The sequence below is a fragment of the Heterodontus francisci genome, chromosome 19 (assembly GCF_036365525.1).
Source record: "Heterodontus francisci isolate sHetFra1 chromosome 19, sHetFra1.hap1, whole genome shotgun sequence".
In the NCBI taxonomy this organism is placed as follows: Eukaryota; Metazoa; Chordata; class Chondrichthyes; order Heterodontiformes; family Heterodontidae; genus Heterodontus; species Heterodontus francisci.
The window spans coordinates 23,009,246-23,026,293 of NC_090389.1; the positions used below are offsets into that span (position 1 = coordinate 23,009,246).

The window sequence follows — 17,048 nt, forward strand, 5'->3', positions numbered from 1 at the left end:
TTTCTGTTGAGCCAGACAACATAAAAAGCTTCTCATTATAAGTATGAATTTCAAAGTTGTTTCTTTTTGTTATAACTGAGTGGCTGGAAATTATTGCTAATTGTGTCTAAGAGAATAGGGGCACTGGGCTGTTCAATTAATGGTACACATTAGACACTGTCCCACATTCCACTAATAACAGAGAGTACTACTTTCAGCTTCCCAAGAGAGGGGACTGAAATAGTCAGGCCATGTACAGCTTTGCCTATTATATATTTGTAAAGTAGTTCACTCAGTTGTAGCCGTAATCCCTAGTTCCCATTCAAAGTTTGCAGCATTAACCTCTTCGTGAGAGGCCGCGCTATCTTCATGGATACGACTGCAGATACATGCAGGGTACAATGAGAGGAAGCGGATCAAAATTAAGCTGCAACTTGGCTAAAGAGGTACAGCAACCTGACCAGTTACAGATTGTTAGCAGAAAATGAATGGCAAAACCCTGAACAGTTGGAAACCTTTTGCCACTTAATCCAGCTGTGGCTCAATGTGAGTTTGCAGTCCCACTAGAGACCTGAGCACGTAATCTGGGCTGAGACCTCAGTCCAGTACTGTGCAAGCACTGCACTGTCAAAGGTGCTGTCATTCAGGTGAGATGTTAAACTGAGGCCCTGTCTTCCCTCTCAGGTGGATGTAAAAGCTACCATGACACTATTTTGAAGATCACCATGGGAGTTATGCTTTTATTACCATGGGAGTTATACCTGGTGTCTTGGCTAGTATTTATCTCTCTATCAACATCACTAAAAACAGATCTGGGCATATATCACAGAGTTGTTGGGATTTTGCTATGTGCAAATTGGCTGCCACGTTTCCATTACAACTGTCACCACACTTCAAAAGTACTTAATTTACTGTACAGCAGTTTGTGATGTCCTGAGGTCATGAAAGGCTCTGAGTAAATTTTTTTCCTCCTCCAGTCTAAGTTCATCTGAATAATTAGTCATAATTTTGGATACAAATTCAGACAGCTTTCGGAAGAAAGTGAAAAGGGTGGGGACAATTAAAGGGTGGGAAAGGAGGGAACAACAATTCAGCATTCTTCTGAAGGGGGTAAGGGATTAAGAAGTGGTAGGCAAACATAAAAAATGCTAGATGCAGGCATGAATTTCCAAACTAATGATGGAGCAGCCCCGTGCCTCACTTCTGTTCGATAGCTGTTGGAATTAAACTCCTGTTGCATGAGGAGCTGGCAGGAGGGGTTGCTCTTTTTTGCCATTCCACTATGCCATCCCCATAGATCAGCACTGCCACATCAGCCAAGATTCAGGCCTCAATTCACTGCTACTGTCCAACCTCTGCTAGCCCTGTGCTGCGTGGTAGCATCTTGTGTGTCAGGCCCTGCAGGAATTGCTCGCTCTTGATAATCCTGCCACCCTTCTTTAATCTCGTGCCACTTCAACTATGAAAAACTGTATTTGGGGCACATAGAAACCAAACTCCGTCATAAATTTTCAACTCGACTTTGCGTTAGCAACAGGGCTCTAATTCCCTATGTTCCTGCAAAAGTTGGTCATGGAGGAACTCCTTTCCATGTGCCCTTTTTTCCATTCATCTTAACGCAAAAATCACTTCCAGTCAGCTTTCTGGTTACTAGGTAAGGAAAAATAATAGGTGTTTCTTTTCAGCACATTTGCTGAAAAATTATGACAAAATAAAAATTATTACAGAAAAAAAATCGAAAAATACATTTTTAAAAAGTCAAGGAATGATTCTAACTGATTCGAAAAACCCAATTAAACATTGAGATAAACAATTTAACAAAAGGCCTCTGCCCCTTTAAGAGCTCCAATACACATGAAGCTTCTTTTCAGCCCAGTCGAAGAGACTTAGTAGTTGGCAGGAAAAAAGACAGAGGCGCAAGGGGAGAGCCAACTGTGCAACAGCCCCGACAAACAAATTTCTCTGCAGCGCCTGTGGAAGAGCCTGTCGCACTAGAATTGGCTTTTATTGCCACTCCAGGCGCTGCTTCACAAACCACTGACCACCTCCAGGCGCGTATCCATTGTCTCTCGAGATAAGGAGGCCCAAAAGAAAAAAAAATGAGCATCACATTTCAAGATTTTTGGTTTAAGTTGTAACATGATTTTCATCTAAAGTCAGGTTCAGGACCCTTTAGGGTTAATTCTCAAAGGTTCAGCATACTTTTCTGATCAGACCCACAAAAGAAGGAAAAAGCTTAGAGGTGCTGAATCGAAGGGAGGGCTGGGGATTTCCATGAAGTCAGCCAAACAAATTGATCTAGCCATTAGAATTGTTATCCATACCAGTTTGAGACAATGGGTGGGGTTTATTAGCATATTTAGACAATGGATCAGGGTTGTTAGCATATTCCATAAAGAAACTGGATATAACGTTGGATTGGCCTGTCATTTGAGGATTCTAGCTGACCAGATACTTTTGCAATGACACACACACCAATTTGTACTGTTGGGTAGGTGGATTGATAGTTGTAATTCATAGCATTATTTGCCATTCCTCAACACAGAGAGCTGCACCTCCTAACAAGCATTTACAGAGCAGCATCTGTCGCGGTAGTATGGGGTGAAGGCACTCTATGCCATCAGTTGGGGAAAATGTAAACAACGGAGAGGAAAAGACAAAAATTTAAAACAAAGGCTGTAAAAACCCATGAAACAAGTGGAGCAATACGTCATTCAAAGGGTTACTGATGTGCTTTCTCACTTGGTGAAAATAGTCCAGCAACACATCATCCCTGATTAGATTGTTTGTAGATCTTGAGGCAATTCCAGTATTTATAGAATTGCCAGCTTCACCATCCTCCCCTTATTCACAGTTTATCAAGATGATAACTCTTACAGATAGTAGAGAAAATGCAATGTCTGTATTCAGTTTCCTTCCCACTCACAGTACAGGACCTCTTCCTTCCTTTCCTGAAGCTACTCCTTTTTGCTGGCAGCCATCAACCAAAATACCATTCTTCAAGTGAAAGCCCAGTTTGAAGTTTGGCAAACTATTCAACTGAGAGGATAGCCTCTTATCTTTTTATGTACCTGCGCTTTCCAGCAGGGGTTGCTGGATAGTAAAGAGGATCAGATGCCCTCTTCATTACTAACCTGTTTGGCTCGGAGTGCAGAGGTCGTCTGTAGCATCAGCTGTGCTGTTCTTCTACTTTGATCAGCTAACATGGCACTAATCATGGATCACTGGTGCACTCACTGAGCCACTGGAGCAGGATTCATTCTTAAAGCAAACGTGCTGCTTAATGGACAGTTTTCAATAGGACTTTTCCGAGTAATAACATATTCATCACATGGACGGCAGCGGTTCAAGAAGGCGGCTCATCATCACCTTCTCAGAGGCAGCGAGAAGTGAACAATAATTGCTGGCCTTTCTGGTGACCCCTATATCCCAAGAATGAAAAAAAAACAGAGGGAAGATTTTTAGTTTCCAGCTTTTATACACATTAGGAATTAGTAGGTTAGAAATTTGTACGTCCGGACTTTTGGGCACAGGGGTCACAATTCTTGACCTGCCCCCAGCGGTTCTGAATGAGGTGGGTAGCAGGTAAATTTGTTGAACCTGCCTCATCTGCATGATTGTAGCGTATGGCCAAGTGGGACCGCTGCTGCTTCCTTCTTTTCACACTTTCGGCTTCCTCTGCACTCAGAAGGGGGCCAAACTGCGTTGTGCAGATACCACATGGTGTAGCCAGCTTGCTCTTGTTAAAGGTGGGCTGTCCCTCTTAATGGGAAGCTGCGCTGAATAATATATATTTTTAATTCATTTATTCATGGGATGTGGGCATCGCTGGCTAAGCCAGCATTTATTGCCCATTCCTAATTGCCCTTGAGAAGGTGGTGATGAGTTGCCTTCTTGAACTGCTGCAGTCCTTAGGGTGTAGGTAAACCCAAAGTACTGTTAGGGAGGGAGTTCCAAGATTTTGACTCAGTGACAATGAAGGAATGGTGATATTGTTCCAAGTCAGGATGGTGTGTGACCTGGAGGGGAACCTGCAGGTGGTGGTATTCCCATGAGTGGAATTTAAATGATGGAAAATGGAACATCAGGGCAGAGAGATTTCCAGGGTGGCGAATATGGCCCTGGAGGCATCAGAAGCGGAGCTGGGAAGGAGGAGGGACACTGTGGTTCTGGAGTGGGCGGAGGAGGGCAGGAAGTCCTCATGGACCATCCTCAGAAGAGAGTGAGAACGTGGCCAGGGAGGTTAACTCATGGAGTCTGGACCCGAGGACTTGGCTGCAATGCCACAAGAAGTCTAATGACCTCATGTGAGTGGTCAAAGTCAGTGAATGCATCTTCACATGACATCTCTTACCTACAACACTAACCTCTTACATCGCTCCATGTACCACACCCCCATCACTCACCCAGTAGCAATCTCTGGAACTCAGGACTCACGCCCAACATCCAGATGTTCCACCTCACCCTCACATACCTACCAATGTCCACACCCACCTCTCACTGCCTCCAGCTATTTTGCTATGGCAGGAAGAGCACTCAAAGATAGTGCTACCCAATCAGTGAAATTCTGCCCTCTCTCTTGCAGGACAAGGTGGCCCACAATAGAAGAGAGCAGAGCAGAATCAGTGGAGACAAGGACGCCGGCATCACCTGAGCCCTACAGAGGAGATGGCTCTCAGCATCATGGGGCTGGCAGCGACAAAGTCCGTGTCATCCAGCATCGCTTAGAGCATTGAGGATGACTGTTGCTGCCCTATGCCCCTTCTCAACTCCCAGCTCGTCCTTACCCTGCTATCTGGCTTGATGAGAAAGCTGCAGATGGGGTGAAAATTAACTTCTTGCTTCCCATCCTAACCCCCTTCCCTCATCCCAACCCCATTCCCTCATCCCAACCCCATTCCCTCACCTCACACCCCCTCCCTCACCTCACCCTTCCCTCGCTCCACCCCTTCCCTCAACCCAACCCCCTTCCTTCATCCCAACATCACCCTTTTGATTTCCTGCTCTCAGACACCCGAAGAACTTCCATCTGCCCAGCCACAGCAGCGCAAGGAGGAAGAGAAAGAGTAACAGTACAGCACTGATGAAGAGGCCCTGTCACTTGATCTGATACAGCCATCAGCTCAGATACTGGCACTGCACGCACCTGGAGGCTGGTATAGAGTTGTGATCAGCATGTGGTCGGTCATGAGGGCATTAATGGACTGCAACCAGGCCAGGGGAAAGGATGCCTTGTTTGCCAGCTCCACAGAGGACGAGGACTCAGATGAGTTCTGCCACAGGGGACTCAGATGAGGACCTCAATGGGGTGGCATGCAAGACAGCCTTGATGGGCATGCAGACTGAGATGCTTGGTGCATTGGCTGGCCTGCCAGACAGTCTCTTGTCACTGTCAAGGACACAAGAAATAGGAGCAGGAGTAGATCATATGACCCATTGAGCCTGCTCCGCCATTCAAAACAATCATGGCAGATTTTAGGATTCAACTCCACTTTCCCACCCACTCGCCGACCCCTTGATTCCCTGAGAGACCAAAATTTGTCTATCCCAGCCTTAAATGTTTTCAATGATGAAGCATCCACAACTGTCTGGGGTTGAAAATTCCAAAGATTCACAGTCCTTTGAGTGAAGTAATTTCTCCCCATCTCAGTCCTAAAGGATCGGCCTCTTATCCTGAGACTGTACCCACGTGTTTTAGATTCCCTGACCAGCGGAAATAATCTCTCAGTATCTACCCTATTCAGCCCCTTTAGAATCTTACATGTTTCAATGAGATCACCTCTCATTCTTCTAAACTCGAGAATACAGGCCCAATTTACTCAGTCTGTCATCATAGGACAACCCCCGCATCCCAGAGACCAATCTAGTGAACCTAAGTCTGGCTCCAAGTTGGCAGGGTGAATGGAGCAGAGCTTGACCTCCCTGCTGCCTCTGCTCTATCTCCTTGTTGTGCTGCAGACCCAGAGGCACTGCCACTGCTGCCGCATACCTGTTGCAGCCTTTGCGTGGACAGGTAACCCACTCCTCTGCCCTCTCTGTGCGGATGCAGCAACGCTCTCTGGCAAATTCAGGAACTCACCATAACACCTCCAAAAACACTCCAGAGTACTTTCAGGCAGTTTGCGACAGCAGAAGTTCATAACAATTACCTTGCCTGCAAGTTGGGTTCCTGGGCCAAGAGGAACGTTACTGCAGGGCCCATCTTGAGGCTCCATGCTTGCTGTTTGCTGAGTGACGCATTTGTTGCCTGGCCCTCTGTGACCCAAATGTGCTTTCCTGACGTCGCTGTGTGATGTCAAGATAGAGCGCATTCAAGCCCCTGTGTGCTCCTTTTTCCTGACAATGCCACGCGGGTCGCACAGGAAGTAACTGGAGCAGCACTGCGTCCCAACAAGGCAGCACTAGGCCTCTGTAGCACAATGAATTTCAAGTTCACTGACTTTGAATTTTTTTCTTCAATAGACATAAAGTGAGCACAACCATTCTGCAATTAATTACAGTGGGGTATTTAACACTGCTGCGTTCTCTGAGTGTCAGGCTGCTGCTTTGCTTCCGTTCACTAGCACAGAGTGAAGTGTTTGCAGATACTTGTTTGCACTGCATGGTGAGAGCTCCCTGGAGTGACATTGCTCCCAGAAGCAAGCTATGTGCTCAGTGGTAGCACTCTCACCTCGAAGTCAAAAGGTCATGGGGTCAACTCACATTGCACAGACTTGAGCACATAATCTAGACTGACATTTCAGTGCAGCACTGAAGGGAGTCTGTTGTACGAGAAGTTAAACTGTGGCCCCATCTACCCTCACAGGTGGACATAAAAGATTCCATGGAATTATTTGATGAGGAGCAGGGAGTTACCCTGATGTCTTGGCCAATATTTATCCCTGAACTAACACCTAAAACTGATTATCTGAACATTAACTCATTGCCATTGGTGGGACCTTGCTGTGCACAAATTGGCTAGCGTATTTCCTACATTACAGCAGTGATAACACTTCAAAAGTTCTTCATTGATTGTAAAGTGCTATCGGATGTCCTGAGGTTGTGAAGGGCAATATAAATGCAAGTCATTCTTTCTTCGTGAATATGTAACAAACTCTGGGACACTACAGCACCAAAGCACACCAATGTTTCTATGAACATTCTACTGGATAGGTTCAGGCATGGAATGCTGTTCATTTGCAAAACAGTATTTCCATAAATGAGACAAGGGCACTGAGAGCAAACATGCATTTATAATCAGCCAGAACCACAAGCACTGAGGAACTCTTCAGAGTAATTCTTACCTGCCAAGAAGATAGCTGATTTTAATGAGCTACTGTCACCTTCAGTGACCCTTTTATATAGCAAATCAAACTCTGAACAATGAACAACTTTAACATCCCTTTATTTATTCTGTACTACTTTTGTTTAAACTTAGTGCTGTGGCTTGGAGGAGTTGTTGAGCCCCAACTGTGTGAAGGTACAGAATTAACAAAACGCGCTGGGAGCTGATTTTAATGATTTGGTTGCTGCTGTTGTGAATCATCCCCTCACCATCATCACCCCCCCCCCCACACCCACCCCCCCACCCATCAGATCACCAGCACTCAAACAAAAATAGTCATTCAGATCAAGCAAAACAGAAGTGCGCAGACTATTGATTCCCCCATGATTACACACAGGGAGTCCTAACTGGGTGCAGTCTTGAGGGGAAATGAGGTTAAAGGGGAGGAGATAATTGGAACATAATGTTCAGATGTATTTCGGTGATCATTTTGAGGTCATACATTCTGTCCTGATTATACAATACTTTGTTTCATTATCATTTATTATTTACTAAACTCATGAATTCCCTCCTCAAACCTCTCGACTCCTCTCTCCTCCTTTTAAGACGCTCCTCAAAACCTACCTCTTTTACCAAGCTTTTGGCCACCTGTCCTAATGTCTCCTCCTTTGGCTCAAACTATGCTCTTGTGAAGCACCTTGAAACATTTTATTCTGCTAAAGTACTATAGAACTGTAAATTGCTGTTGTTCCTATCGTAAAACAAAACAATTTTTAAAAATTTATTCGTTTGTGAGATGTGGGCGTTGCTGTAGAGGCCTGCTACCCGATCCGAACCCGACGGGACCTGCCGATATGTGTCGGATTCGGGTTGGGTCCGGCCCATCTTTAGGGTATGGCTTTCGGGTTCGGGTTGGGTCGGGCCGAGTCCAGGTTGGGTCGGGTCGGGCCGAACGCACACGGTAAGTGCTCTGCTGGTAAGTATTAAAATTAAAAAACTTACCTGAGCTGGGAGTCCGGGACGAAACTGAGCCTGCGCAGTGAGCGAGTGACATCACTATGACATCATCACGCATGCGCTGCAGCTTCTTGCAGGTTCGGTGTCAGGAAGGTAAGTAAAGGGAAGGTCAGGTCGGGTCGGGCTCGGGTCAAAATTAGAGGTACTTGGGCCGGGTTGGCTATGGCTTGGGTCGGGTTCTTTTTTCCCCCGACCTGAGCAGGCCTCTATTTCGCTGGCTATGCCAGCATTTATTGCCCATTCCCTAATTGCCCTTGAGAAGGTGGTGGTGAGCTGCCTTCTTGAACCGCTGCAGTCCATGTAGTGTAGGTACACCCACAGTGCTGTTAGGAAGTGAATTCCAGGATTTTGACCCAACGACAGTAAAGGAACAGTGATATAGTTCCAAGTCGGGATGGTGTGTAGCTTGGAGGGGAACTTGCAGGTGGTGGTGTTCCCATGCAACTGCTGCCCTTGACCTTCTAGGTGGTAGAGGTCGCGGGTTTGGAAGGTGTTGTCGAAGGAGCCTTGGTGAATTGCTGCAGTGCATCTTGTAGATGGTTCACACTGCTGCCACTGTGTTGGTGGTGAAGGGAGTGAATGTTGAATGTGGTGGATGGGGTGCCAATCAAGCCGGCTGAAGATGGATGCAAGTGCTTCAGCCTTTCTTTTGCACTGATGTGCTGGGCTCCCCCATTGTTGAGGATGGGGATATTTGTAGTGCCTCCTCCTCCTGTGAGTTGTTTAATTGTCCACCTCCATTCATGACGGGATGTGGCAGGATTGCAGAGATTAGAGCTGATCCATTGGTTGTGGGATCGCTTAGCCCTGTTTATTGCATGCTGCTTCCGCTGTTTGGTGTGCAAGTAGTCCTGTGTGGTAGCTTCACCAGGCTGACATCTCATTTATAGGTATCCCTGGTGCTGCTGCTGCACTCTTCATTGAACTGGGCTTGATGGTAATGGTAGAGTGGGGGGATATGCCAGGCCATGAGGTTACAGATTGTGGTGAATACAATTTTGGGAAGTAGAGAACATGAGTTGGTTGAAGTGTAGGAGTTTCTCTCTGGTAGAGGCTGAGAAGGGAGCAGGCACAAAATTGATGCACCACAGCACTACCAGTGGTGGAAGGGTGCAATTTCAGTATGACATTATAAATGTGATTTTCATTATAAATGTTGACATAGGAATTTAAAATGGAAACAATTAACAGGAAGTGCATGCAGATAGAATATTTTTATGATATAGACAGCATGTAAGAATATATATATATAATATATATCCTGAAAAGGGCAGCTGATCATGGAAGTAATTCTCTTGGCTGAGATGCTGAGAATCCACAAATTCAAACATAACAAAGACATATAGACAGAATAAAGACAGACACATGCTCTTGTAAAATTAGTGATTTATCTTCAATGTTATCAAATCCAGTTGCACATACAAATACAAAGACAGATTTTATTTTTGTTCATGGGCTGTGTGCTTTGGTGGCACAGCCAGCATTTATTGCCCATCCTTAATTGCCCTTGGGAAGGTGGTGGTGAACCACCTTCTTGAACTGCTGCAGTCCATGTGGTGAAGGTGCTCCGATAGTGCTGTTACATAGGAAGTTCCAGGATTTTGACCCAGCAACAGATGGTGTGTGACTTGGTGGGGAATTGGAGGTGGTGTCTCCCATGTGCCTGCTGCCCTTGTGCTTCTAGGTGGTAGTGGCTTTGGGAGTTGTTGTTGAAGAAGCCTTGGTGAGTTGCTGCTGTGCATCTTATAGATGGTACACACTGTAACCGTTGTGTACCGGTGGAGGAGGGAGTGAATGTTGAAGGTGGCGGATAGGGTGACAATCAAGCGGGCTGCTTTGTCCTGGATGGTGTCAAGCTTCTTGAGTGTTGTTGGAGCTGCACTCATCCAAGCAAGTGGTCAGTATTCCATTCCTGACTTGTGCCTTGTAGATGGAGGACAGGCTTTGGGGAGTCAGGAAGGGAGTTACTCACTGTACAATACCCAGCCTCTGACCTGCTCTTGTAGTCACAGTATGTATGTGACTGGTCCAGTTAAGTTTTTGGTCAATGGTGACCCCCAGGATGTTGATGGTGGGGCATTTGGCGATGCTAATGCCATTGAATGTCAAGAGAAGGTGGTTAGACTTTCCCTTGTTGGAGATGGTCATTGCCTGGCACTTGTGTATTGTGAATGTTACTTGTCACTTAGCAGCCTAAGCCTGAATGTTAATCAGGTCTCGCTGCATGTGGGCACAGACCACTTCATTATCTGATGAGTTGGGAATGGAATTGAACACTGCACAATCATCAGCAGACATCCCACTTCCGACTTTATGATGGAAGGAAGGTCATTGATGAAGCAGCTGAAGATGGCTGGCCTGGGACATGGCCCTGAGGAACACCTGCAACACTGTCCCAGGCTGAGATGTTTGGCCTTCAACAACCACAGCCATCTTCCGTTGTAATAGGTATAACTTCAGCTAGTCAATTCCTATTGACTTCAATTTTATTAGGGCTCCTCCGTGCCACACTGAATCAAACATTGCCTTGATGTGAAGAGCAATCACTCTCAGCTCACCTCTGGAGTTCAGCACTTTTATCCATGTTTGCACCAAGGCTGTCATGGGGCCTGCAGCCTGAGTGGTCCTGGCAGAACCAAAACTGAGCATCAGTGAGCAGGTTATTGCTCAGTAAGAGCTGCTTGATAGCACTATGAACAACACCTTCCATCACTCTGCTGATGATTGAGAGTATACTGATGGGGTAGTAATTATTGTTGTATTAATAACACTTGTGCTGAAGTCCACAAACCCCACTTTTGGATGCTCCTATTTTACACTGTCAATACAAATATTAATACAGAGCCATTTACAAATGCTAAAGACATCTAGTGACAGTGGATGGGAATGACCCCAGCTTGTTCATTTAATCATTTTGTCCACAGCGAGACTGTAAGACGGACTCAGTGGAGTATACTCCCTTATCATTTTGTAGTTACAACTTCAAGCCTGATTCTTAAACTATGCCCTACCCACCGTCTAAAAATATTTTTCTTCCCCAGTTTCCCCCCTCCTCCACTTCCTGAGTGCAGCTCCATAGCACCTTGACAAGCATCAGCTTTACCTCTGTGGTAGCACTCTCGCCTTTGAATCAGGTTGTGGGTTTAATGCTTAGTGCAAAGACTTGAGCACATAATCTGGGCTGACACTCCAGTACGTTACTGAGAGAGTGCTGCATCATTGGAGGTACTGACTTTCAAATGAAACATTAAACTGAGGCCCCGTCTCCTTTCTCATGTGGATGTTAAAGATTGGATGGTATTATTCAAACAGCAGCAGGGAGTTCTTCTTATAGCCCTCAACAAACACCACTGAAACAGAGTATATGGCAGTTTATTTAATTGCTGTTTGGGGACCGTATTTAATTGCTGTTTGGGGACCCGGCTGTTTGCAAACTGCCTGCCGTGTTACATTACAACAGTGACTCCCTTCAAAAAGTAATTCATTGGCTGTGAAGTATTTTGTAACAAGCGCAAGAAGTTAAAAGTGCGATAGAGAAGGAAGCTAATTCTTTCTTACATACTGTCTATCATATAATTGTAAGTAAAAATAGTCTGTGCCATGCAATTAAGGCCCTTATGTGGTGTAGAGTGTGCCTATAGAAATTATAAAACATTGAGGGGGGGCGGTGGCATAGTGGTAATGTTACTGGAGGGACAGTCCAGAGGCCTGTACTAATGCTGGTTAATAAATCTGGTATAAAATGCTAGTCTCATTAATAATAATCATGCTGCTACCAGATTGACGTAAAGACCCATCTGGTTCACTAATATCCTTCAGGGAAGGAAATCTGCTGTCCTTACCTGGTCTGGCCTACATGTGACTCCAGACCCACAGCAATGTGGTTCACTCTAAAATTGCCTAGCAAGTCACTCAATTCAAGAGCAATTAGGAATGGGCGATACTCACATCCCAAGAACAAGTAATTTTTTAAAAACCTCCATTGGGCCATTTGATATCATAGTGGAATGAAGAGCACAGAATTTGGTCTTATATGGCAATCAATTGAAACTTTGGTCTAAAAATGCTTTTAACTTAACCTTATTATGTATTGCAGTGGGCGGTGACGTTTTTGAGCAAGAAAATTAATTTTATTTAGTATAAACAACGACAGAATCCTCGTTCACTGAGTCCTAAAGTATCAACTGAAGCTGATGAAAGGAACAAACTTTTCAAGGCATCTGTAAATTCACACCATCTGAACGGAAAGATCCCAGAGATCAGTGGCTGGGACATTCATCAGCTTATTGGTCAAGTCCAGTAAGCTTCAACTGCCAACTGGTGTAAGGATGAATTCCTTATTGATGTGCATTCAACTTCTTTCCATTTTCAAGAAGGCTAATACTTCAGTTTGATTCTTGGGTTCCTGTTGGCTGTTCCCAGGAACCAGCTCACCCAGTCTCACCTCAGGTAACCTGGAAGAACATCAGCAGCGCAGCGGAAACCCAGATTGGAGGCAGAGCTGTCGGGTGTGTTCTGACTGCGAGCAACACAACGGTATCTGTAGCAATAGGACTAAAAATACATCTGAAAGTTAGAGATGGACAAGTACAACCATCGATTCAGTGTGCACTATAAAATTCTCTCCTAACCCATTACATCTTCTAGGCATGAAACTCCTCTCCAGACCACACGCCACACTTTCCCCAGAGCCCTGAACTGTTTTCAAGTATTTACCCAATTCTCTTATGAAAGTTACTACTGACTTCTCTTCCACCACCCTTTCAGGCAGTGGATTCCACATTGTAGCAACTCGCGTTGTAAAAAAATATATAATTTCCCCCATGGTTCTTTTGCCAATTAGATTAAATCTTTGTCTGCTGGTTCCTGACCCTCTGGCCACTGGAAATAGTTTCTCCCTATTTACTCTATCAAAACCCTTCATGATTTTGAACACCTTGATTAAATGTCTCCTTAATCTTCTCTGCTCTAAGGAGAACAACCCCAGCTTCTCCAGTCTCTCCACATAACTGAAGTCTTTCATCCCTGATACCATTTTAGTAAATCTCTTCAGCACTCTAAGGCCTTGATATCCTTCCTAAAATGCGATGTCCAGAATTGGCCACAATATTCAAGCTGCAGCCTAACCAATGATTTATAAAGGTTTAAGATAACTTCCTATGGGTGGAATTTTATCTTAACAGACCCGCATGCGGCCACGTGGAGGGGGGTAGTAACGGGTTGGGAGTCCGTTTGTCATTGAAGCAGGCTTTGTCAAAGCTCTTTAACTTGGCCACGGCATTTAGCATCCTGCTTCCGGGACTCCCAGCCAATCAGACAGGGCAGGTGGGATGATCTGCCGAATCTATCAAAAGAAGGATTTCTAGTTAAAGGGACTCCAGCAGGGGTCAGTATGGCTGAATTGTACATTGATTCCTGAGGTTTTAGCAACCACAGCATTGACAATGAGATCTGGGAAGGCTGCACCCCACTACCTCCCACCACTCCTGCCCAAACCTGGCTCTCTGACTCTTACCTGGAAGTCCTGCTGTGGGATCTGAGGGACTGAGGGGTGATGTTTCCCAAGGATGGGATGAAGAGGCTAGCCTATCAAACCAAGCAGCTCTGGATGGAAGTGGCAGAGGATGTGAGCAGCAGAAGCGCAGTCCCTCAAACCTGGAGCAGTGCCCTAGGAGCTTCAAGGACCTCAGGAAGGTTAAGGTGCGTGGCATAACACTTTCAGGTGACAAGCCCCACACTCTGACTTTCTCAGCACTCTCCTGCACAGCACTCCTCAGCCCAGCATACCTTGCTGTTCCACTCATTCCTCTCTCTCCAGGCACTTCCTCACATCCCCATCTGAAGAGCCAACACACACACTCACCCTCATCTTATTGACATCTCACAATCATGCCTCACTGTCACCCTCCACAAATGTTGTCCTTCCCACCTCTTCACACAATCCATTTCTTATACTCTGCTTTCCAGCTTGCACATGACTGCACAGAACTTCGGAGAGAGGCAGAGAACTGGTTGGGGGCGGAGGGGGGCCCTCCAGTGATAGCCACCTAGAAGACCACTTGGCAATGCATGCCTACCTGGTCAACTGGGAAGGAGGTCTTATTCCAGGAGGCTGCAACTATCAGCAGCATCCTGCCATGAAAGCCTCAGACTCCTGAGTCACTGGTGCTCACACATGTTGAGAGAGCTGATCCTCAGCCTGTAGACCCTGTGTTAGGGGGTCTCACCTCCTTCCATCTGGATCTCTATGTCTATTCTCTCTGCCCTATGGAGCAGCATTGGCTGAAAAGAAAGCAGCTGCTGCTTTTGCTCCTGATGCTATTGGTGTGGCTGCTCCTCTTGTTCCTCATCAGAGGTCCAAAAGCATAGCTGCTACCATGCTGCAGTGAAGGCTGGCAGCAGGGAAGTGCAGATCAAGGTAAATGAAAAGTTGTAAATCACCTGTTGAGCAGTGAAAGCACACTCTCAGAAGAAATTCTGTGAGCACTAGCCTCTCACGTAGGCAGGGCTGCAGCTATTCAGCTTCACTGTTTGAAGGCTTCCCAACCTGTCAGTTTCACTGAAGGAGCACTCCCCACTGTGCTCTTGCCTGGCTGACCCTCTCGAGTCCAACACAGTTCAGGAAACCTGTGCACTGGTTGTTAAAGGTTGAATGCTGGGTTAAATCCTCAGTTAATTGGGGATTTCCATATCAAAATTACTTACCCGACAGCTCCAGGGGAGTCTCTCACTCTTCTGCAAACCCGCCTAAGTTAAACCCAGAAGTGGGCGGGATCATGTTGGGTTCCTGACCTAACGTCAGTTTTCAGGGCTTTAAACCGCAACCCCCCACCGCACACAAACCTGCCTCCCCTTGGCACTTAAAATTCTACCCCATGTCTCTATTTATAAAGCAAAGGGTCCTTTTTTTTTAAAAAAAACAGCTTTATCAACTTGTCTGGCCACCTTCAAAAATTTATGTAAGTGAACTTGCACCACTTTATCGAAAGCAGAATCTTGAAAATTGTGACTGTCGAGTTGTAACGTGCAACTTATGAGAATATAATTTTAGTAGAATGTTGCTGATTGCGAAAGAAAGGCATTCTCCCACTTTCCATTAAAAGAGGAAATTTGGGCCCACTATTTGTGAGGAAGGAGTAGGCCACTCAGCTCCTCGAGCCTGCTGATGGTTGCTCTGTACCTCAACTTTATTTGTCCACCTTAGCTCCATTTCCCTTGATACCATTATCTAATAAAAATCTACTAATCTCAATTTCGAATGCTTCAATTGATCCAGCATCCGCAGCCTTCTGGTGGAGAGAATTCCATACTGCTACTACAGTTTGTGTTAGAAAGTGCTTCCTGATTTCCCTCCCAAATGGCCTAATTTAAATTTTATGTTCCCTTGTTCTGGATTCCCCATCAGAAGAACCAGTTTTTCTGTATCTACTCTATTTTAAACACCTCGAACAGATCACCCCTCAATCTTCCACACTGATTGGTTTATGCAACTTGTCTTCATAATTTAAACCTCTAAGCCTCCAAATTGTTGGAGGAGTTAGAGGAAGTGAGGGCCAGTAGTAAGGGAGAGTTGAACCCATTCTCACTTGTAGTCCAATGACTGCTGTAAAACCTGCTTGGTTTATGCAATTGTTTTTATCTCAATGCAGTCACAGGGTGGTAGAAATGTGGATCTCCCTCCCCCAATAAAACTGTTGCGGCTAGGAGTCAAATTGAAAATTTTAGAACTAAGATGGTTAGGTTCTTGTTAAGCAAGGGTATTAAATGATATTATGCTTCAGTTATAAAGGGCATTGGTGAGACCACACTTGGAGTACTGTATACGGTATTGGTCTCCTTATTTAAGGAAGGATGTAAATACGTTGGAAGCAGTTTCAGGAAGGTCTACTAGACTAATACCTGGAATGGGCGGATTGTCTTATGAGGAAAGGTTGGACAGGCTAGGCTTATAGCCACTGGAGTTTGGAAGAGTAAGAGGCAACTTGATTGAAACATACAAGATCCTGAGGGGTCTTGACAGGGTGGATGTGGAAAGGATGTTTCCCCTTGTGGAAGAATCTAGAACTAGGGGGTCACTAATTAAAAATAAGGGGTCGGCCATTTAAGACAGAGATGAAGAGAAATCTTTTCTCTCAGAGGGTCGTGAGTGTTTGGAATTCTCTTCCTCAAAAGGCGATGGAAGCAGAGTCTTTAAATATTTTTAAGGCAGAGGTAGATAGTTTCTTGATAAACAAGGGGGTTAAAGGTTATTGGGGGTAGGTGGGAATGTGGAGTCGAGGTTACAATCAGATCAGCCATGATCTTATTGAATGGCGGAGCAGGCTCAAGGGGCCTAGTGGCCCACTCCTACTCCTAATTTGTACGTAATTCTATGTATTTTCCACAAACTACCCATTCTTCATTCATGCTCATTTTATTCACAAAGACCTTTGGTGCAAAACCACTTTATCCCTATCCTCCCTGTATGTGCCCGTAACCAGATGTGCAATGAGGAACGTATTGCAGTTGGCATAATAAATAGATGACCCGGATCAGTCAGTTATATTTTGACAGAGTTATCAAAGTGGCAACTGAAAAAGTAAACAAGAACTGGGGCTGGGGTGGAAGGGAGGGAGGGAGGGGGGTGGGGGGGGGGGGGGTTGGTGGGGAAACAGGAAAGTTATAATCTATTCTAACTTTTTTTTTAAAAAGATAAATTACTTAACTTGGTCTTTCAAAAGAGTCAAATTTCAGCTCCCAGAAATCACAACGCCCTAAAATGTGGCTCATTGACAGGAAATCCATCTCA

General features: G+C 45.3%; 1 protein-coding gene across 2 annotated transcripts in view; it reads right to left on the reverse strand.

Moving 5' to 3' along the window:
- Nucleotides 1-9,631: 9,631 nt before the first annotated feature.
- Nucleotides 9,632-17,048, reverse strand: part of sumf1 (sulfatase modifying factor 1) — a 157,495-nt gene continuing 150,078 nt past the window's right edge. For both annotated transcript variants that reach the window (XM_068051463.1, XM_068051462.1), the window contains one exon: nt 9,632-12,814. In XM_068051463.1, coding sequence (XP_067907564.1) covers nt 12,701-12,814 — 114 coding nt within the window. In that variant the 3' untranslated portion in view covers nt 9,632-12,700. The remainder of the gene's footprint in view (nt 12,815-17,048) is intronic.